This window comes from Nilaparvata lugens, chromosome 8, assembly GCF_014356525.2.
Source record: "Nilaparvata lugens isolate BPH chromosome 8, ASM1435652v1, whole genome shotgun sequence".
NCBI classification, from domain to species: Eukaryota; Metazoa; Arthropoda; class Insecta; order Hemiptera; family Delphacidae; genus Nilaparvata; species Nilaparvata lugens.
The window spans coordinates 28776928-28794536 of NC_052511.1; the positions used below are offsets into that span (position 1 = coordinate 28776928).

At 35.6% G+C, this 17609-nt stretch overlaps 1 protein-coding gene across 2 annotated transcripts in view; it reads left to right on the forward strand.

Annotated features, from left to right (window-relative positions):
- LOC111045565 (cytochrome c oxidase subunit NDUFA4) overlaps positions 1–11504 on the forward strand; it is a 97678-nt gene extending 86174 nt beyond the window's left edge. For both annotated transcript variants that reach the window (XM_039434456.1, XM_039434457.1), the window contains 3 exons: positions 18–156; positions 3966–4109; positions 11206–11504. In XM_039434456.1, coding sequence (XP_039290390.1) covers positions 115–156; positions 3966–4109; positions 11206–11262 — 243 coding nt within the window. In that variant the 5' untranslated portion in view covers positions 18–114 and the 3' untranslated portion in view covers positions 11263–11504. The remainder of the gene's footprint in view (positions 1–17; positions 157–3965; positions 4110–11205) is intronic.
- The last annotated feature ends 6105 nt before the right edge of the window (positions 11505–17609 follow it).

The window sequence follows — 17609 nt, forward strand, 5'->3', positions numbered from 1 at the left end:
TATCTTTTCAATTTCAGCTGACTTGCGTCTGCGTTTTTGGTTTCAACTTTTCTTCACACTCACAGAGGAAGGTCATTTTTAATAATCTATTTTGAGGAAGAAAACGTTTTAAAAATGAAGGGATTAAGTTTGGCTAGTTTGAAAGCACATCCATCGGTAAGTTAAATTATTCTAATACTAAAAATACTCTCTACTTTCCATAGTCTTGAGTTTTCTGATGAATAATGTGATATAGTCTGCCCAACCTAAGATTGTCTTCCAAATTCATTTGCCTAGGTAGACCTACTCTTTATACAAATCTAAAATTTACCCTGTTCTGCTATTATCTCAATTTCATTGAAAAAGAAAACCATTAATTTATTGTACAAAATACTACAATCATAACATAATTGTGACATTGAAGGAAAAAGTAGGCTGAGCCTGTAGCCTACTATTTCTCTACAAAAATGTTTATAAAAAGTTATCCAAAGGTTTTCCAAATTAATATAGGCTAATAATTATATTTTTCTTCCAATAAATCTGAAGATAGTTGGTTTATTATGTAATTGAGTAGATCTACATAAAAATCTTACTCTGACCTTAACCTATAAAATAGACAAAAGGCAAGATACGTCATCATTATTATAAAACTTATAATTTTTAGTTATGTTTCACTTATTTGGATAAAATAAAACTATTCATTCTGTGACTGAAAAGCTTTTTACTTATTGAGAATATACATACCGATGTATAGTTTGGGTAGAAAGTTCACTATAGGCTAAGTAATTTTCAGGAAGTATAATGTAGGCTAATGAGGCTATGCTTTTCTCAATAAAGTTTTGAAATAGAATTTGACGATTCATGATCATATTGAAATTGTAGAGGTTTCATAGGAAGCCTACTATGATATATCATAGACTGTAAGGAGACATGCAGCATGAATTAAGAAGGGGTGGTCAATTACATCAGCTACAGTCTACTCTCTAATAGACAGAATCTATAAGGGTTTCAAGAAAGAGAGATCATTCAGTCTAGTGTTTTTGTGACCTGACTAAAGCTTTCAATTGTATGTCTCACAGGGTCCTACTAGAAAAGCCTTTCCAAATATGGTTTTTGGGTCAGAGTGTGGTGCAAGGTGGTGAATCACTTGCTGTACGTAAGCAAGTTGTTTTACTAATAGGTGCGTCTTAACATGTACCTCATGGTGTGAACGGACAACGGAGCTTGAGCCTTATGTGTTCCTGATTATGTTCGCGGATGATACCTCAATCATCGATAAGGGTGAGGGACCCACAGCGGCAGAATCGAGAGGCAAATAAGTCGTTTCTCAACAAAGGAAAAACCCAAAAAGTGATGTGTACTCTTGGTAGCACAGATCTTAACGAGGCACCTGTCACTCTCCTTGGATGCAATATTAATTCAATTCTGACCTGGAAGCACCATATTCTTGGAGTGTGCAAGAAGCAGTCGATAGTCATACAATTATGTCGTTTCAGGAAGTTGTGAGCGCTGCTGAGAATTGAGCAATTGGTGAAGTTGTAACAAGCAGTGATTGGTAGCCGCATACAGTATGGTATCCTGATCTGGTGTCTTTCATCTCATGCGAGAGATATTTTACTGCTCCAAAATAAATCTTTTTGAATCATCACATATATACCAAGTTTGATGCACATTGCCAGCCAATTTAGGTATTCGCACAGTTTGTGGACGCTATATCCTGGTTTCACTGCTGTATTTAAGGAGCAACATTACAATGCTACAGCAAAGAGAGCAAATACACTCCTACTACAAAGCTGTCGTTTGTCAAAGTTGAGGGGTGAGGGACTGTTTCCCGGTGCTGGCGCTGAGGATGTTTAACCACTTACCAGATTCGGTGAGGGCGACTCAAATACACTCCTACTACAAAGCTGTCGTTTGTCAAAGTTGAGGCGTGAGGGACTGTTTCCCGGTGCTGGCGCTGAGGATGTTTAACTACTTACCAGAGTCGGTGAGGGCGCGTCTAGTGATGTCTTAATGTCTTCCTTGTTTTTAGTATTTATTTGAATAAGTCCATAAAAGGGATCACTAAAGTGAAGCCCACTGGGACACGTCAAAAATGTAAAAAAAACAACTGCCCAGAGGCAGAAATCAAATACGAAAATAGGCACTCACCACACTGCTCTCCAACATACAGAACTCACGGAGTGAGTACAGAGGGTGATCCGTCAGCAGGCTCCTCAGAGCCCCTCGAAACCGCACTGCAGGCAGATCCCTGGCCAACAGAGGCAGCCTATTATAGAGGCTGATAGACATATGAGCCAGACCAGTTCGAGTTCTGCTCAGCCTCTGGTAGGGTAAATCCAGCCTGAGTCTACCCCTAGTCTCATATGGGTGGAAGCTCTGTCGGGTCACGAGCAACCCCACGTTCGCATGTGTTCTGCAAAGGGTATGGAGAACATAGAGGGAGAAGACGGTGAGGATCCTCTCTTTGATAAAGAGTGGGCGACAGTGGGCTAATCTACCAGCCCCACAAATAATCCTCAGGGCCCTCTTCTGGAGACGAAGGACTCGGGCGACATCTGTGGCTCCACCCCAGAGGGGGAGGCCATATAAAATCACGCTCTGAAAAAAGCCAAAATAGCACATTTCAAGATAATGAGGTGGCACACTGTGCTTGAGACCCCTCAGCAGGAAAACCACTCTGCTCAACCTGGCGCAAACTGTCTCAATGTGCTCGCCCCATGAGAGCTTCCTGTCAAGGGTAAACCCTAACAGTTTGACAGGCGCAAAATTGTATTCATTCCCATTTCTGAGACTGAACACAATAGACTGAGTTTTGTCTTCATTGAGGAGGAAGCGATTGGCAGAGAACCAGTCCGATGCAAATGCTCCAGTCTCCACCATAGCTGCCCTCAGTCCTCCCATCTCACGACCAGCATTGAAGAAGGTGGTGTCGTCCGCATAACAGACAACACACCTGCCATCCACCTGTGCTATATCGTTAACTGAAATAAGAAACAACAGAGGCCCCAGGACAGAGCCCTGAGGCACTCCACAGTCAACACAATCCCTGATCTCAGAGAGAACTCCATTAGCCAGCACCGCCTGTCTGCGACCCCCCAGGTAGGCCTGAATCAGTTTGAGAGGAGACGGTCCCACGCCATAATGCCTAAGCTTGTCCACGAGAATTGCATGATCCATTGTATCAAAGGCCTTGCTGAGATCACACAAGGTGAGCCCAGCAAGTCCACGTGCCTCAAAGCAATCAAATATCTTGGAAAGCAGGAAATCTACTGCATCAGTGGTGGATCTATTTTTCCTGAAACCAAACTGGGTGGTCGCAAACAGGCCGCACTGGTCACAATAAGCAAGGAGTTGCTCAGCAATAAGAATTTCAAAAATCTTCGATATAATAGGCTTTATAAAAAAATACTTTATTTTTAATGCATTGCACATTATAAAAAAGCATGTCAAAAAGCAGTTTATCACAAGGAAAATCATGCATGGAAACACAATCGTCAGAATTGATTAGTCTTTCAGTTGAGGAGCCAGTTTTGGACTGCCTAAAAAAACATTAGATGATTGCTTATTTCTCCTGTTTGCAGGGATGTATTTTTTAACTAAAGTCCCCTCCGTCCAAAAATCAGCAGACAGCACACGATCAAAGAACTTCTAGGCAAGAGCCACAAACAGATTCGTCAAGATCCGTTTGAGAGGCTGATGGGAAAAGTCTATAATATCAATGACTTTTTTGTGAAGATGCCAGAGATAGTTAGATAGATAAATGCCTCTTATTTACACTTTACAATTTCAAAAGTGATGTGGGCGAAATTGAGGCAATAAGAGCCCCCCCCCTTCCACTTAACCCACAAATCTGTGACACCGCCATCGTGATCAATTAAATTTTGTTCTGTTTGGGCAGGTAGATACATTCTCCATTAATATCCTATTGTTCAGTCAAATGCACTTTAAATAATTGAATCGTATATGATGTTACTGTGTTTCAGCTGATCCCTCTGTATGTGTGTGTCCTGGTTGGAGCAACAGGCGCTACTTTCTATACCCTGAGGCTTGCCACCAGGAACCCTGATGTTTCATGGACCAGGAAGAACGATGAACCATGGAACGAATACTCCAACAAGCAGTACAAGGTATGATAACACTACATTTTCTGTAAATAAACTCCATCAACCTCTAATTAAGACAATACATCTTGTTGAGGAAAAAAAATCGCAAAACAAATTTTTAACTTTACAGTTGCTAAAATCAAAATCAAATCTGTAAACTACTATTCATAACTAAATTATGATTCAGTTGGTACATTTTTTTGTTGTGTGTAAAAAAGCCTTTCCTTTAGTAATCATCATGAATTTGGTTTGGAAACTGTGTAACTTGAAAAATCTTCATATAAAATAAACATTAATGTTTGATAATTCATAAAACCTACATAAATAAAGGCCCAATTTCTAAGTGACTACTGCACTACTCCAGCCGCGTGACGACTGATTAATGGCTGAAGTCTATTACTGTATATATTATATGTTGCATATAGCCGTTGATACAAGATTCAAGATTCGTTTATTGTCAGAACATTAAAAACAATAATGCAAGACATCGTCAAAAAATATACAAATAGGTCTAATCACAATTTTAACAATTTATCACAGGTCATATAATTACATCACATTATTTAGTATTTCAAACTGTAAGGTTAGCAGTCAATTAAAACAAATTTTACATCAATATATCACAGTTCATAAAAATTACAAATTACATCACATTATTTATGCATTACATCAAGTCATTTATACTGTAAGGACAGCAGTCAATTAAAATATTTTCCACACAAATTTTGAACTGTCTAATTTCAAGCTCTTTTATTTCAACGTAGCTTATTGTACATTCTTTTTCCAAACTCAACAAAACTATTCAACATAAAGTGGTAGTTACACTGAGCCCTTCTGAGTGCTGTAGCCTGTCTAGTAAAATGGCTGTGAACATTACTATTGATTGGAAAACTGTTTACATTTTTCTTTGTGTACATCATGCATTCAAAAGCATAGAGTGCAGTAATTGTCATGATTCTTAGGCTTTTAAACGATGGTTTACAATGGGTTCTACTATCCTTATTACAAATTACTCTGATAGCTCTCTTTTGTAATATAAAAGTTTCTTCACATTTGAATCTCTCCCCCATGCAACAATGCCATATGCCAAATGAGACTGAATATATGCATAATAAACAGCAGTGAACACGGTCATCATGACTAACAATATGCCTTAATCTGCTAAGCATAAAAATACCTCTAGACCCCTTACTACACAGTAAGCTGACATGCTTCTCCCACTTTAAATTATTTTGTAATGTGATGCCTAGAAACTTCACATGATTAATATCACATCGGCCACTTAAATCAAATTTTAACAACTGTGTTTTGTCTTTGTTGAGACAAAGAGAGTTTGCAGCTGTCCAGTCTTCGATAGTTGCATTGATAAAATTGAGGATATTTATGTTGTCAAATAATTTCTCACAGTTGACTTGTATTGCTAGATCATCAGCAAACATGTGAAATGGTATCAAAACCTTTTGACATGTCATAAAAGCTACTCGTGACCTTCATTTTTCCATCTAGCCAGCTAATTCCATTCCTCAAGAACTCTGAGATAGCAGTATGAGTACCTGAGATAGCAGTATGAGTACCTCTATTGTTTCAGTAACCAAATTGACTATTGAATGAAAAAGACTAAGAAATTGTCAAAAAACCACTGATTTATTGATAATTAGAAACTAATTAGCTTCTATTATCAATAACTAAATAATTAGTTTCTAATTATCAATAAATCAGTGGTTTTTTGACAATTTCTTAGTCTTTTTCATTCAATATGAATAATTACCACAATATCAACTTCTCAACTACACAAAATTGACTATTAGTAAAAAGTATGTTCTTTTCGAAGTATTGTACACTTTGATTATACAGTATAATCTCAAAAATCTTTGCAATTATAGGTATAATAGACACTGGCCTATAATTATTGTAGTCAAGAGGTGAACCTTTTTTCAATAATGGAATCACTTGAACTAATTTTAAGCATTCAGGAAAACCCCATTCTCAATACACATATTAAGGTAACTCAAAACCTCACAAATAAATGGTGCAGCCAATTTCATTATAGAAGAATTCAAACAATAAATATCTAGACAAGCACTATTACTAAGAGACAATACAGCATTATACACTTGTTGTTCTTCTTCTTCTTTCTCGATCCCCTTCTGCCTCACAGCGTAGGGTGGTTTGAAGATTCCTCGGCCCAGCGTCTCCACTCCCCACGATCCTCAGCCAATCTTTTCATCTGCTGCCAGTTTTTACCCCTAGCAGCCCCATTCTTTCGACATGGTTTTCAAACGATATTCTTGGTCGTCCTCTTTGCCTCACTCCAATAGGTTTCATTTCCCATATTTGTTTGGCCTTTCTCTCGTTTATACACTTGTTCAACACTAATAAATGAAAAAGAAAATGAATTTATTATAGGAACATTTAGTTTGAAATTTTCAAGATAAAAAGAAACATCATTAACAGAAGTAGGTACACTCTGAACAATATTACTAACACTCTCAATAAAAAAAATCATTAAAACCACCAGCTGTTAGACAGTCATTTACATTAACATTATTCAAAACATTCTTATTAAGATTTTCTTTTACAATAGACCATAACTCTTTAGGTTTATTCTTTGCTGTTAATACACGGTTACAATATTATGCTCAAATTTAGCCCTCCTTACAGTTTTTCTAAATGAGTTTTTAAGTTCATTATATCTAACTTTTAAATGATGTAGACCTGATCGTTTGAACAACTCATAGGCCTACATAAGTAAGCATTGATTCTTCAATTTATTGTTTGATATCATCATACCATTTACCAATATAAGCATTCTTTCTCTTCCACATAACATGTTTAACAGGAAAAGATAGATTCACAGCCGTTAAAATTTTTGGTTAAAAAAAGTAAATTTATATTCAAGTGAAGCAATAGTATAGATTTCAATCCAATTTATCTTACTGGTCAATGCTATAAAAATAGGAACATTATAACTAGACAAAGGCCTTGCTATTCTTCTTAGACACTTGATATAATTTTTGGAATTATCAGGACTAGAATAATTCGACTCTAACATACACTTAAAAACAATTGCAAAATGATCCGACACTACCATAGGTTCAACCTTCACAGAGATTATTCTATTGGTATGAATAGACGATGCCCACAAATGTTCGGTCTAGTAATTTCTTTTACAGTCAAACTAAGATTAAAACTAAGCAATAAATTCTTCAACACCATAGAATGACTAGAATTTGATAGTATATCAATATTAAAATCGCCACACAGTATGAAAGAAGCATTCGACCTATTTCTGCTATTTAGCAACTCCAAAACCCTACAAAGAGTATCAATAAAATTTTCAAAATTGTTTTCTAGTGGAACTCTGTATACCTCAAGACAAATTATGTTTAGGTTCTTAATAAACACAGCCGAAATTTCACAGACATGCTGCACCACCAAATCCACAATGTAAGAGAGCTCAGACCCCTCAAGACCAACCCTCACAAAGATGGCTGAACCCCCCCCCTTCGTCCATGAGGCCTACAAAAAGAACTGATACAGCTATAACCAGATACTGTAGCACAAAATCAGCAAGCTCATGTAGTGACAGCCAGTGCTCGCAGATACTTAGAACGTCAACACAAATTTTATTTAAAATGAAAATAATTTCGTCCATTTTACCGACAACACATTGAACATTCCAGTGCACAACTACTAGGTTGGTCTGGTCTGTATTTTGCTCTGGTCTAAAAAATCTGGTCCCCACTAGTTGCTTTCTTTGTAAAGTATTTAGCTAGATAGGTTTCAGAAGGCTAGAATTCCGCTGTAAACACTATCAAAAGCACTGGCTGGAACTCCAAACTTGAAAGATGTGTATGATGATGGGTGATTCGAAACAAGTTTTTCAACTACAGTGCCATTCACATTTTGTTCTTTCAGAAATTTGTTAACGTTCTCACAAGTAGTTTCAGGTGAAAATCTAGAGACAAAAAGAAATATCTTTCGGTCAGTAACTGTTAGGTTATGGTTACCAGTTAGATTACCAGTAATAAATTTCTTCCGAGAAACAATAGATGCTTTATTCTTTTCCATTTTTCCCAAGATTGTTTTATTTGCAGACTGATGAGCCAGTCCACCACCTACTGGTACATTATTGTCACTGATAGCAACCTTATTATGAGTAGAAGCTACCTTATTGTATGATGTACGTGTAATATTACGCTTGTCATTCAAGGTATTGGAATTATTTACTACAGTGTTCCTAACTAAAGGATTTTTAGATTTTTTACGATAGAAGACCAGGTGTTATTGTCCACCCGATCAGTCACTGACTCAAAACTATGGTGGGAGTTTAAAACTGAAACATTCCCGTCAACGTCATAATTTGTTTACTTTCATCTTCAATGTCAAGTTGATTTGTGTTTGCAATCGATAGTCCATCGTCCACAATATCGATTTTAACAATCGATTTTTTACGACCTGTCGATATCAGCTGATGTTGTTCAGGTTCACATCCAACAGGTTTAATCATGCACAGGTTTCAACACATTGGGAAATTGATGTTACATTGAGTTTTTTATCTATTAAAATCTCTAACTTTCCAAGAAGAGTCACTGAAAGAATCCATTCTTATATTTAATTCACGTACCTCCATAGACAATGATAGCACATGTTCAACACCAACTTTACGCAGCTCCCCTCCCTAACCTCAAATTACATGCTGAACAAAACCATCTAGATCGATCTCCCAGTTCCTCAATCTTCAAAAGATCACTTGAAGAAATATCAGCACATTTCGAGTGAAACCACATGACACAGAACAGATCACACATGATTGCACCATCACCAGAATTAGGTAATAGATTTATTACAGTGACCACATAGAGACTTGTGAACAGCGTCCACAGCCATCTTGACTTGCCGCAGCTACAGTCTTTGCTTGAGAATCAGGGTCATTATATTGACTTTCTCAATCTTAATGGGTATGCTATTATATGCAGTTTTAATTTTAAAATGAATCACATAGCATTTAAATTTGCTTTAATTCTCGTTTTGATTATATTCATATTCATCAGGTCAAAGACATTGCAATATTGGGAAGAAAAAACAGGCGCTAGCCCAAAACTTCTCTTTCTGAATTTAGTTCATTAGATTGTGCAAAATAGAGTTATGTACTTAATATTAAAATATTCACTCCACACAAGACTAAATTACTGATTGGTAATAGATACTTCATATTGTTTCTATGTTGGTTACGGGACTTGATTCTATAGGCTAATAAACATTTATGCTAGCCTATTTGAATAATACTAATGGTGAAAGTGATATTTTCGATCTCAAAATTTAAGTGATTTCATTCTATATTTTGTGAATATTTGAAGTTTGGTTTTTGTTTTAACGGAAGTTTCATTATCAATCTATCTAAATTTGAAATTCTTTGTTTTATTCTGATTCATAGTTTCAGATTGAAGATTTGGTGTTGAAATTGAAGTAACATAACCCACATAATATTTGGACGATTTGTGCCAAAATCAGGAAATTGAAGAAGTTTTGGGCAATAGCCTGTTTTTTCTTTTCCGACTATTGTATTGTTCGCTCTATCTAATAAATAAATAAATAAATAAAAATAAATAAATACGATTATTGATTATGAATTTGAAGGAGATTTGGAATAAAACTTGAGTTTCATAAGTTGTGCTTTATTATTTAGGTATTTAAGTTGAATATCTCTGGTCGCTGACAACTGCATGCAAACTTATGTGCTTTTCTATGATGCTAAACTAAAACTATTACAAAAGTTTTCCATTTTTGATCAATTTATTCACAAAGTTAATAAATCTCGTTCACAATATTATTGAATTTTCAATTTAGTGTAGAGCGAAAAAGGGGATGTGTGGATTATTGGATTTACATATTATTATACAGAGTGCGACAGCGAAACTTCTTTTTTTGAAGTAAATAAAGCTCTTTGTATGGATCAGAAAGTGTGTATTTATTTTTTGTAATGTAGACACATATATAAAGTTTTGTATTCAATTAGTTTTGAATACCAAATCAGGTAGGTGACGGCCATACACTGAGTAAACCGATTTCAGGCGTTTGTCATGACTCCTGCCATCATTGCAGGCGTTATGTTAGCAATTTCTTCCCTGATATTGGTCTTCAAATCTTTTAGGGTCCTCGGACAGTTTACATAAATAAGGGATTTCAAAAACCCCCATAGAAAAAATCACAAGGGTTTAAATCGGGAGATCGGGCTGACCACTCCAAATCGCTCCTAATTGAGATGAGGCGTCCTGGAAAGTGTTCCCTCAATTGAAGTCACGTTCAGAAAGTTCCACAATTGCCATCTTGTATGAATGGAAATGAAGATCATCATGAAGAATTCGTCTCACAGAACGATCGGTAAGTCCAAGAGCAGACGCATGTTTGCGCGCAGAACGCTGTGGTGATCGCAACATTGAAACTCTCACTGCCTCAATGTTCTCAGGTGACCTAATGGGCCGAGCGACTTCAGCTCCTCATCTTGTCGCACTTACAGTTTGTTTGAACGTAGTGACCCACGTAACAATTGATTTCCGGTCCGGGACAGTAGTCAAAGGGGCTGAATTAAAGCGATTCCGAAATGCGCACTGGGTTGTGATCACAGAACATCCACTCGAAATATAAGTCTCAACGGCAAATGCCATCTTCTCATTGTTCTATTGCATGATGGCGACTGGATATGTCGGGAAGAAAACTTTATAGTCTGACCTATCTTACGAGATCAATTGCGCTCTACTACGACATCAGCTGACTGGATGGCGTTCACTTTAAAAAAGGAAGTTTTGCTGTCGCACCCGGTATATGATCTTTTGTACCATCACATTTTATTTGATATCATTCTTTTCTTTATCAAAAGCAAATTTCAATATTCAAGCGTAAACCTTTACTTTTCTTACTGATTACTCTTCGGTTTTCAAAAGAATACTCATAATCTACTGATAATGACTCTCAGCGGACAGTAATCTCCTTGCTGTGTGGTAGACTTGTAATTTTTTGAATGAGAGTGTTTGGCTTGTTCTTGTAACAGCTCTTTGTGCTATTCAAATTCATTTTCTTGGTAATGAATATCATTGAATTTTATTTTCAATTGTTTCAGTTTTACTCGCCAAACTTGGACTACAGTAAAATTGAGAGCCCAGCTCCAAAATTCTAGAACACTTGCACCATGAATATTTAGCCGAGGCATAGTATTTGTATTTTTAAGTTATCAGTCCAATAGACCGCAAGCAAAATAGTAACATTCCAGAAGACATTGAAAAGTACATTGAAAACTATCTTCTGGATTCCGAAGTCTCGAAAGATTCCTTACTAATTGAGAAATGTAATTCAACTGAAAAATTGGATAATGTATTGTAAATAATGAACTCCACTCAATAAATACAATTTGTTTTCAAACTTCTTTCTATTATTTGATAAGATCTTTAAAATCTTATGGGATTGAAATGATAAATATAGTTGTTTCCAATCTCTATCATACAGAATTCACAAGTACAGTACAAGCCCTAACAGAAAATGAGCCTTAACTTGTGCTTGGAAAGAATGATGATGAGATATGAATAATTGGTATTATCCCAGTTAATACAGAAAAAAGGGATTTAGTAAAATGATGGGCCCGTTCTGTGTACATGGAATGTGGTAAATAGTCTGATTCACAATTTACCAGGTAAAAAGTTCCGCGTTCCATGGGAAGAGTTTTGACAGATTCTGTACCAGAAACCAGTTCCAGTTCCAAAATCCTGCCCCACAGTCGAAGCGTGGTAAATTGTCCGACCTGGGGCCTATTTCATAAAGGTACAAGTATTGTTACCAACCATGGTTACGAACAAGTACTTGTAGTTACAAGTTTACAAGTACTCATGTTTCACAAAAATGTATGATCTACAAGTTTACAAGTCTACAAGTACTTCAATAGTAAACATAACCTATTTCCATGATGATTTCATTTTTTCATCCTTTATAAAGGTTACTTGTACTTTTCAATAATTACTTTGAAAATATTTGAAAGCAATATAATGTTTTTTTGTACAGTCTACTTCATTTATTGCTGAATTTGTAACCTACACACTATATGTACTCTGTATATATATAGTAGATGTACTATATATAATGTATACATTATATACTGTGTATATATACTATAGTACACATAACCTATGAGGTAACACATTAATAACTATTTTGGAAATTTATTAAATTTAATTTCCTGATGCATATATTTCCAAAATAATGAATTTTAGAGGGATATAGGGCATTTTTGATTATTAGAAATATTGATTGAATATTTAAAATCATTTTAATGATCACTTGTAAATCCTTTACATAGCTTTCCACCTCGGTAGAAATTTCATAGTTACGAACAAGTAATTTCGACAAAAAATGTTGACCACAATGAAAATCTTTGTGAAACACTTGTTTGTAACAAGCAAATCACTTGTAAACTTGTAGAAATTCATTGTAACTACAAGTTTCTCCAAAACCATGGTTGGCAACAAGACTTCTTGTAACCTACTTGTACCTTTGTGAAACGGGCCCCTGGTACAGTTCCAACTATCTAAGCTCTCATTGGTTGATTATTGTAGTCTGCTTGCTTCTCTGCGCATGCGCTGATAGTTTGTTTACCATAGCATAGCCATAGAATACATAACCGACAATATGATGTTTGATAACCATTCATTAAATGAATTTTTCTCTATAGAAAATTTGAGAGTAATGGAATAAAAGAAATGCACACTTTTCTAGACGGTAAGTTTGTAAAACAGCCTTTCTTCATTCACGCAGCTATTAAACGACACATTTTAGTGTAAATCAACTTCATATGTGCGCGCCAAAAGCTTAAACCAACGATTTTGAAATGGCGTTCCATGGGAACATTTTGCACTAGTCACTTGATGGAACAATTTACGATTGGAACTGGAACAATTTACTGTACACAGAACGTACACATTGAAGTTGTACTAAATTTTTATTTTATGCTAAGCTACTATCCAAGAACATTACCTCTTGAATCACAATGGGCTGGTATATGAGTATGTGAATTCCAAAGATAAATTCTCCATAGAAGTGAAAACATTTTTTTTATGAATTTGCTAAACTCAGTTGGCTTATACTCTCTGTTGTTCTCATCTTTGACATCTACCCGATAGTAGTACAACAAGTATGATGCTGAATAATTATTTTTCTGAACTGATTTCAGAAAGAATTTGCTTCCATTATAATAAATATCGGGGGACCGAGCTTTGCTCTGGAGTGTAGAAGCATAGAAAATTTGTAACGAAAGATTGAATTTATAGTTTATTGACCGAGCGACGTGAGTTCTAAGATTCAAGTCGACGGTTTGGCATTTCTCTTAGGCCGGTTACAGAGCTCGACCGACCGTCAGTGCGTACGTCAGTCGCGCTTGTCTTCATAGATATTCCATGTATTCGTTCAGAGCAGGACTGACGGCACGTATGCACACGGTCAGGACCATGCGTTTTATACAGCGTACGAAGACCATCGGTCCACTGACGCGGAACAAATAGAAGCTTTCAGAGCTGTACTGATCAGTATCCCGATCGCAACATAACCAATGTGCTGACACCTCTGCCCGACAATCAGCTGATATTGAATTGAATAGCATAATGAATGAATTCAATATTAATAGTGTCATATTTGAATTCAGAGTTTTTCTATACATTTCTTCAATCATTTCTAAATTTTTTATCGAAAAAACATATATTATTAATATTATCTACATTTATTTGATCCGTAGCTTAAAGTGACTGCAAGTATTCCCAATGGTGATATAAGCTCGAAATAACTCATCAAAATTTCTGATGGAGATTCTGAGGTAGTTGAAAAATGTATCTTCACCCCAAGCAATGATGTATATAATGGTACTAAATTCCCTTTGAAATGCTCTTTGGGCGACCATCGGGTGAACTTGATATCTACGACTTTTAATCTTTCGTTTACGAAGATAATAAGCTGCAATCTGTAAAGGCGTCCATTTTGTGAGTCAGAAAAACTGATGTATTTCAGTAAAAACTAATGTAACGGATGGTCAGGATGATGCATACACACTGACGGTCGGTCGAGCTCTGAATGTGTAAAACTGATTCATCGATGCGTACAGTCAGAATGGTACATACTCACTGACGGTTGGTCGAGCTCTGTAACCGGCCTTAATGTTTAAATGTTTATATGTTGCGCATTTACGGCGAAACGAGGTAATAGATTTTTATGAAATTTGACAGGTATGTTCCTTTTTTAATTGCGCGTCGACGTATATACAAGGTTTTTGGAAATTTTGCATTTCAAGGATAATATAATAGGAAAAAGGAGCCTCCTTCATACGCCAATATAAGAGTAAAAATCAGACTAGAATTATTCATCATAAATCAGCTGAGAAGTGATTACACAGAAGTGTGGAGAAGCCAGTCTATTGCTGTATTTCCATAAGGTCTATAGTTTCATTCAGGTACTTGTGGATGAGAATACTGCGTGAAGTCTACTGTTCATAAAATTTCTAGTATTTATTTATTCATTTCTCAGTCATAGAATTATTTTTACAGTTATATGAGGAGGCACAACAGGCTTATGCCCAAAACTGTCCATTTTCAAATTATTTATACTACAGTCCAAATCAAAATCTAGGTTAAGCTACTATCACTCATCAAAATAACAATACATTCATACTTCAAAAAACAAACACATTATCAATTACAAAAATAGATATACTATGAATTCGATTTACTATGTTTGCTACAATATTTGTTAATATACTATGTACTATTCTACACTAACAGCATCTAGTTACTATTTTGGACTTTCTGAAGTAAACATGTTTTCTAAAAAAAAGAGAAATAAACGAATATATAAATAACTAGCCGTCAGGCTCGCTTCGCTCGCCATATCCGTCTAGCCAGGGGGCTCTTCCCCCTGGACCCCCGACTGGATCGTCCAAAAATGAGATCAGCGGGCTCGCTTCGCTCGCCTGCATGTAGACCTCAGCGGAACCTCTGTACCGAATTCTGGACCCCCGACTGGATTGTCCTAAAATGAGATCAGCGGGCTCGCTTCGCTCGCCTGCATGTAGACCACAGCGGAACCTCTGTACCGAATTTGAACGTATTATGTCAATTTGATCTCGAAAAATACCTGTTACTATATCGGCGTGTCTTTGGCGAACAAAATTCTTCCACCTCAGCTAAACCTGTGTACTGATTTTTTTTTTAACATATTTCCTTCAATTATTGAAAAAGGTGAGGAAACGCAGAAAAGCTGAGATAACGCTAATTTTGTATAACTTGATAAATTGGTATTTAGGAGGTCCTGGATAAATGCATTTCAATCTTCAACTTGGTGCCAACATAACAAAGTCAACTCAACTTAATGCCAACCTGACAAAATTTTTAATTTAGTTACCAGAACAACTGTTTCGAAGAGGTACTCTCTCTAGATTATAGTTCTATACTAACATAATTATGGTATGGACATTTCAATTATAATTTTAAGATATTGGAATAAGAAGAATATACATGCTAAAATAACTTTAAACCCTTAAAACCCACCCTTAGAGTTAAAATATCGCCAAAAGATTTCTTAGTGCGCCACTAAAGAATAAATAAAATAAATAAAGAATAAATATTCTAATCAATAAAATGTTATTCAAAACTTAACAACTCACAATAATATAATATTATCACAATCGCTATAAGCTGCCAGCATTTGTATAAAACTCCGGTATGGAAACATGAGCTTCCTGTATCGAAACACATATTGCAACACATTGTTACCAGCATATCAATTTCTCTTTGAGCTTCCTTTATACAAACACATCTACAACAATGTAGGTATGCGGTATGATGTTCCATGAATCAAATTTAAACATGAATTTTGAAAAATCTAGAAATAAAATTGAAATTTGGGCTTCGAGGTGCACGATTTTGATATTTTTAGAATCTATGTTCAAAATTTGGAGATCTAAATCATTCCCGTTTTTCCGGTATGCAATCCACAAGTTGACATGTTTTGATGCGAACAAACGAACAAACACAACCCTACTCTCTCTTATCATATAGAAGTGACACTGGCCGAGTAGAATGAAGTGTAGTACGAAATCTGAGCATTGTGTCAGAAGTTATAAGTGTTTGAAATTATGATCCTTCAGGTGTCCTCAAGCGCGCCTCTCCACTAGGAAATAGTGGAATGAAGTGCATCTAACGGGTGATTCTCATAGAAAATAATTTCATGAACTTATGTTATTGTGCGAAATATCAATGTGAGGACGATGTAGTTGGTGATGATGGTTGAAGCTGAAAATTAGATGTTTTTTACAATACAAGGAGCATTGTTGTCAGGTGTACCTGGAAATCTCTATGAGATAGAACGCTCTATTTATCTCAGATTGTAGAACACAGAAATATGATTTTGAATTATACATCTAAATGGTAACAATTGAAAGATATTGTTGATCAAAAACTAAAATTCATCAAAATTGATTTTTTCTTCAAATTTCACTAATTTTTGAAAAATCATAACTCAACACGCATTGGAGATAGAGAGTTCCGAATGATCTCATTTTATTCAGAATTTTAAAATGTAGAAAAAAGGCAGGAACAAATGTTTCTGTCCGATTACGAAATTTAGCAGAAATAGCTGAAAACTGGAAAATGAGCCGAAAATACGAGGTTTTTGGGCCAACCTGTATCTAGCACAAGGAAATTTTGCATGAAGAAATTGGTTCTGGACTTCTCTTAGGTACCCAAATAATATATTAAAAAATCAGAACTACAGTATAAATTGCAAGAACACCCCTTTTTTATGTCTATATTGACTGGACTACACCTTCAAAAAGGAATATCTCGGGAACTGTTGGGAATATCACAAAATTTCATTGAACAAAAAGTGTAGAGAATTTATCAAACTTCACTTTTGAATAGTTATGTCGGTTGAACGCATTGCTCTCAATATATGAGCGTGGAAGTAAAACGCTGAAAAATACAAATTTCAAACCACCCTCATCCCCTTCGAACATGAGTTAGGAATCCTGATCTCCTCCTAACTAGTCTCAACAAAGCTGCAAAGTCAAAAATTTTGTTTAAATATTTCCTCCAAATTCCTTTGTCAATTGGTCTATTGTTGCAAAAATGGAGATTTCACACTCAACACTAAAGCTGATGCAAAAGGTGTAGGGAAATTTGTTAAAGTGTAAGAGTATAAATCAAATTGAAGAGAATTTAATGCTCCATAAGCACGATCAACATGGATTTTTCACAACGATTTTCAAAAAGTTATAAGAGCAGAAATAGAAAAAAATTGGTAACAGACGTGTATTTTTCAAAAATGTCGAAAACCATATGAGATATAAATCATATATGATATCTCGAAAACCAGATGAGATATGAAGGAAGTTGTAAGATGAATATTGTAGGAAAATATGTAATCTTTAATTTGTTATATGACAGTCAAGTCCTTAGGATACATAGTTTTTGAGTTTCATGCGAGTAACCAAAAAAT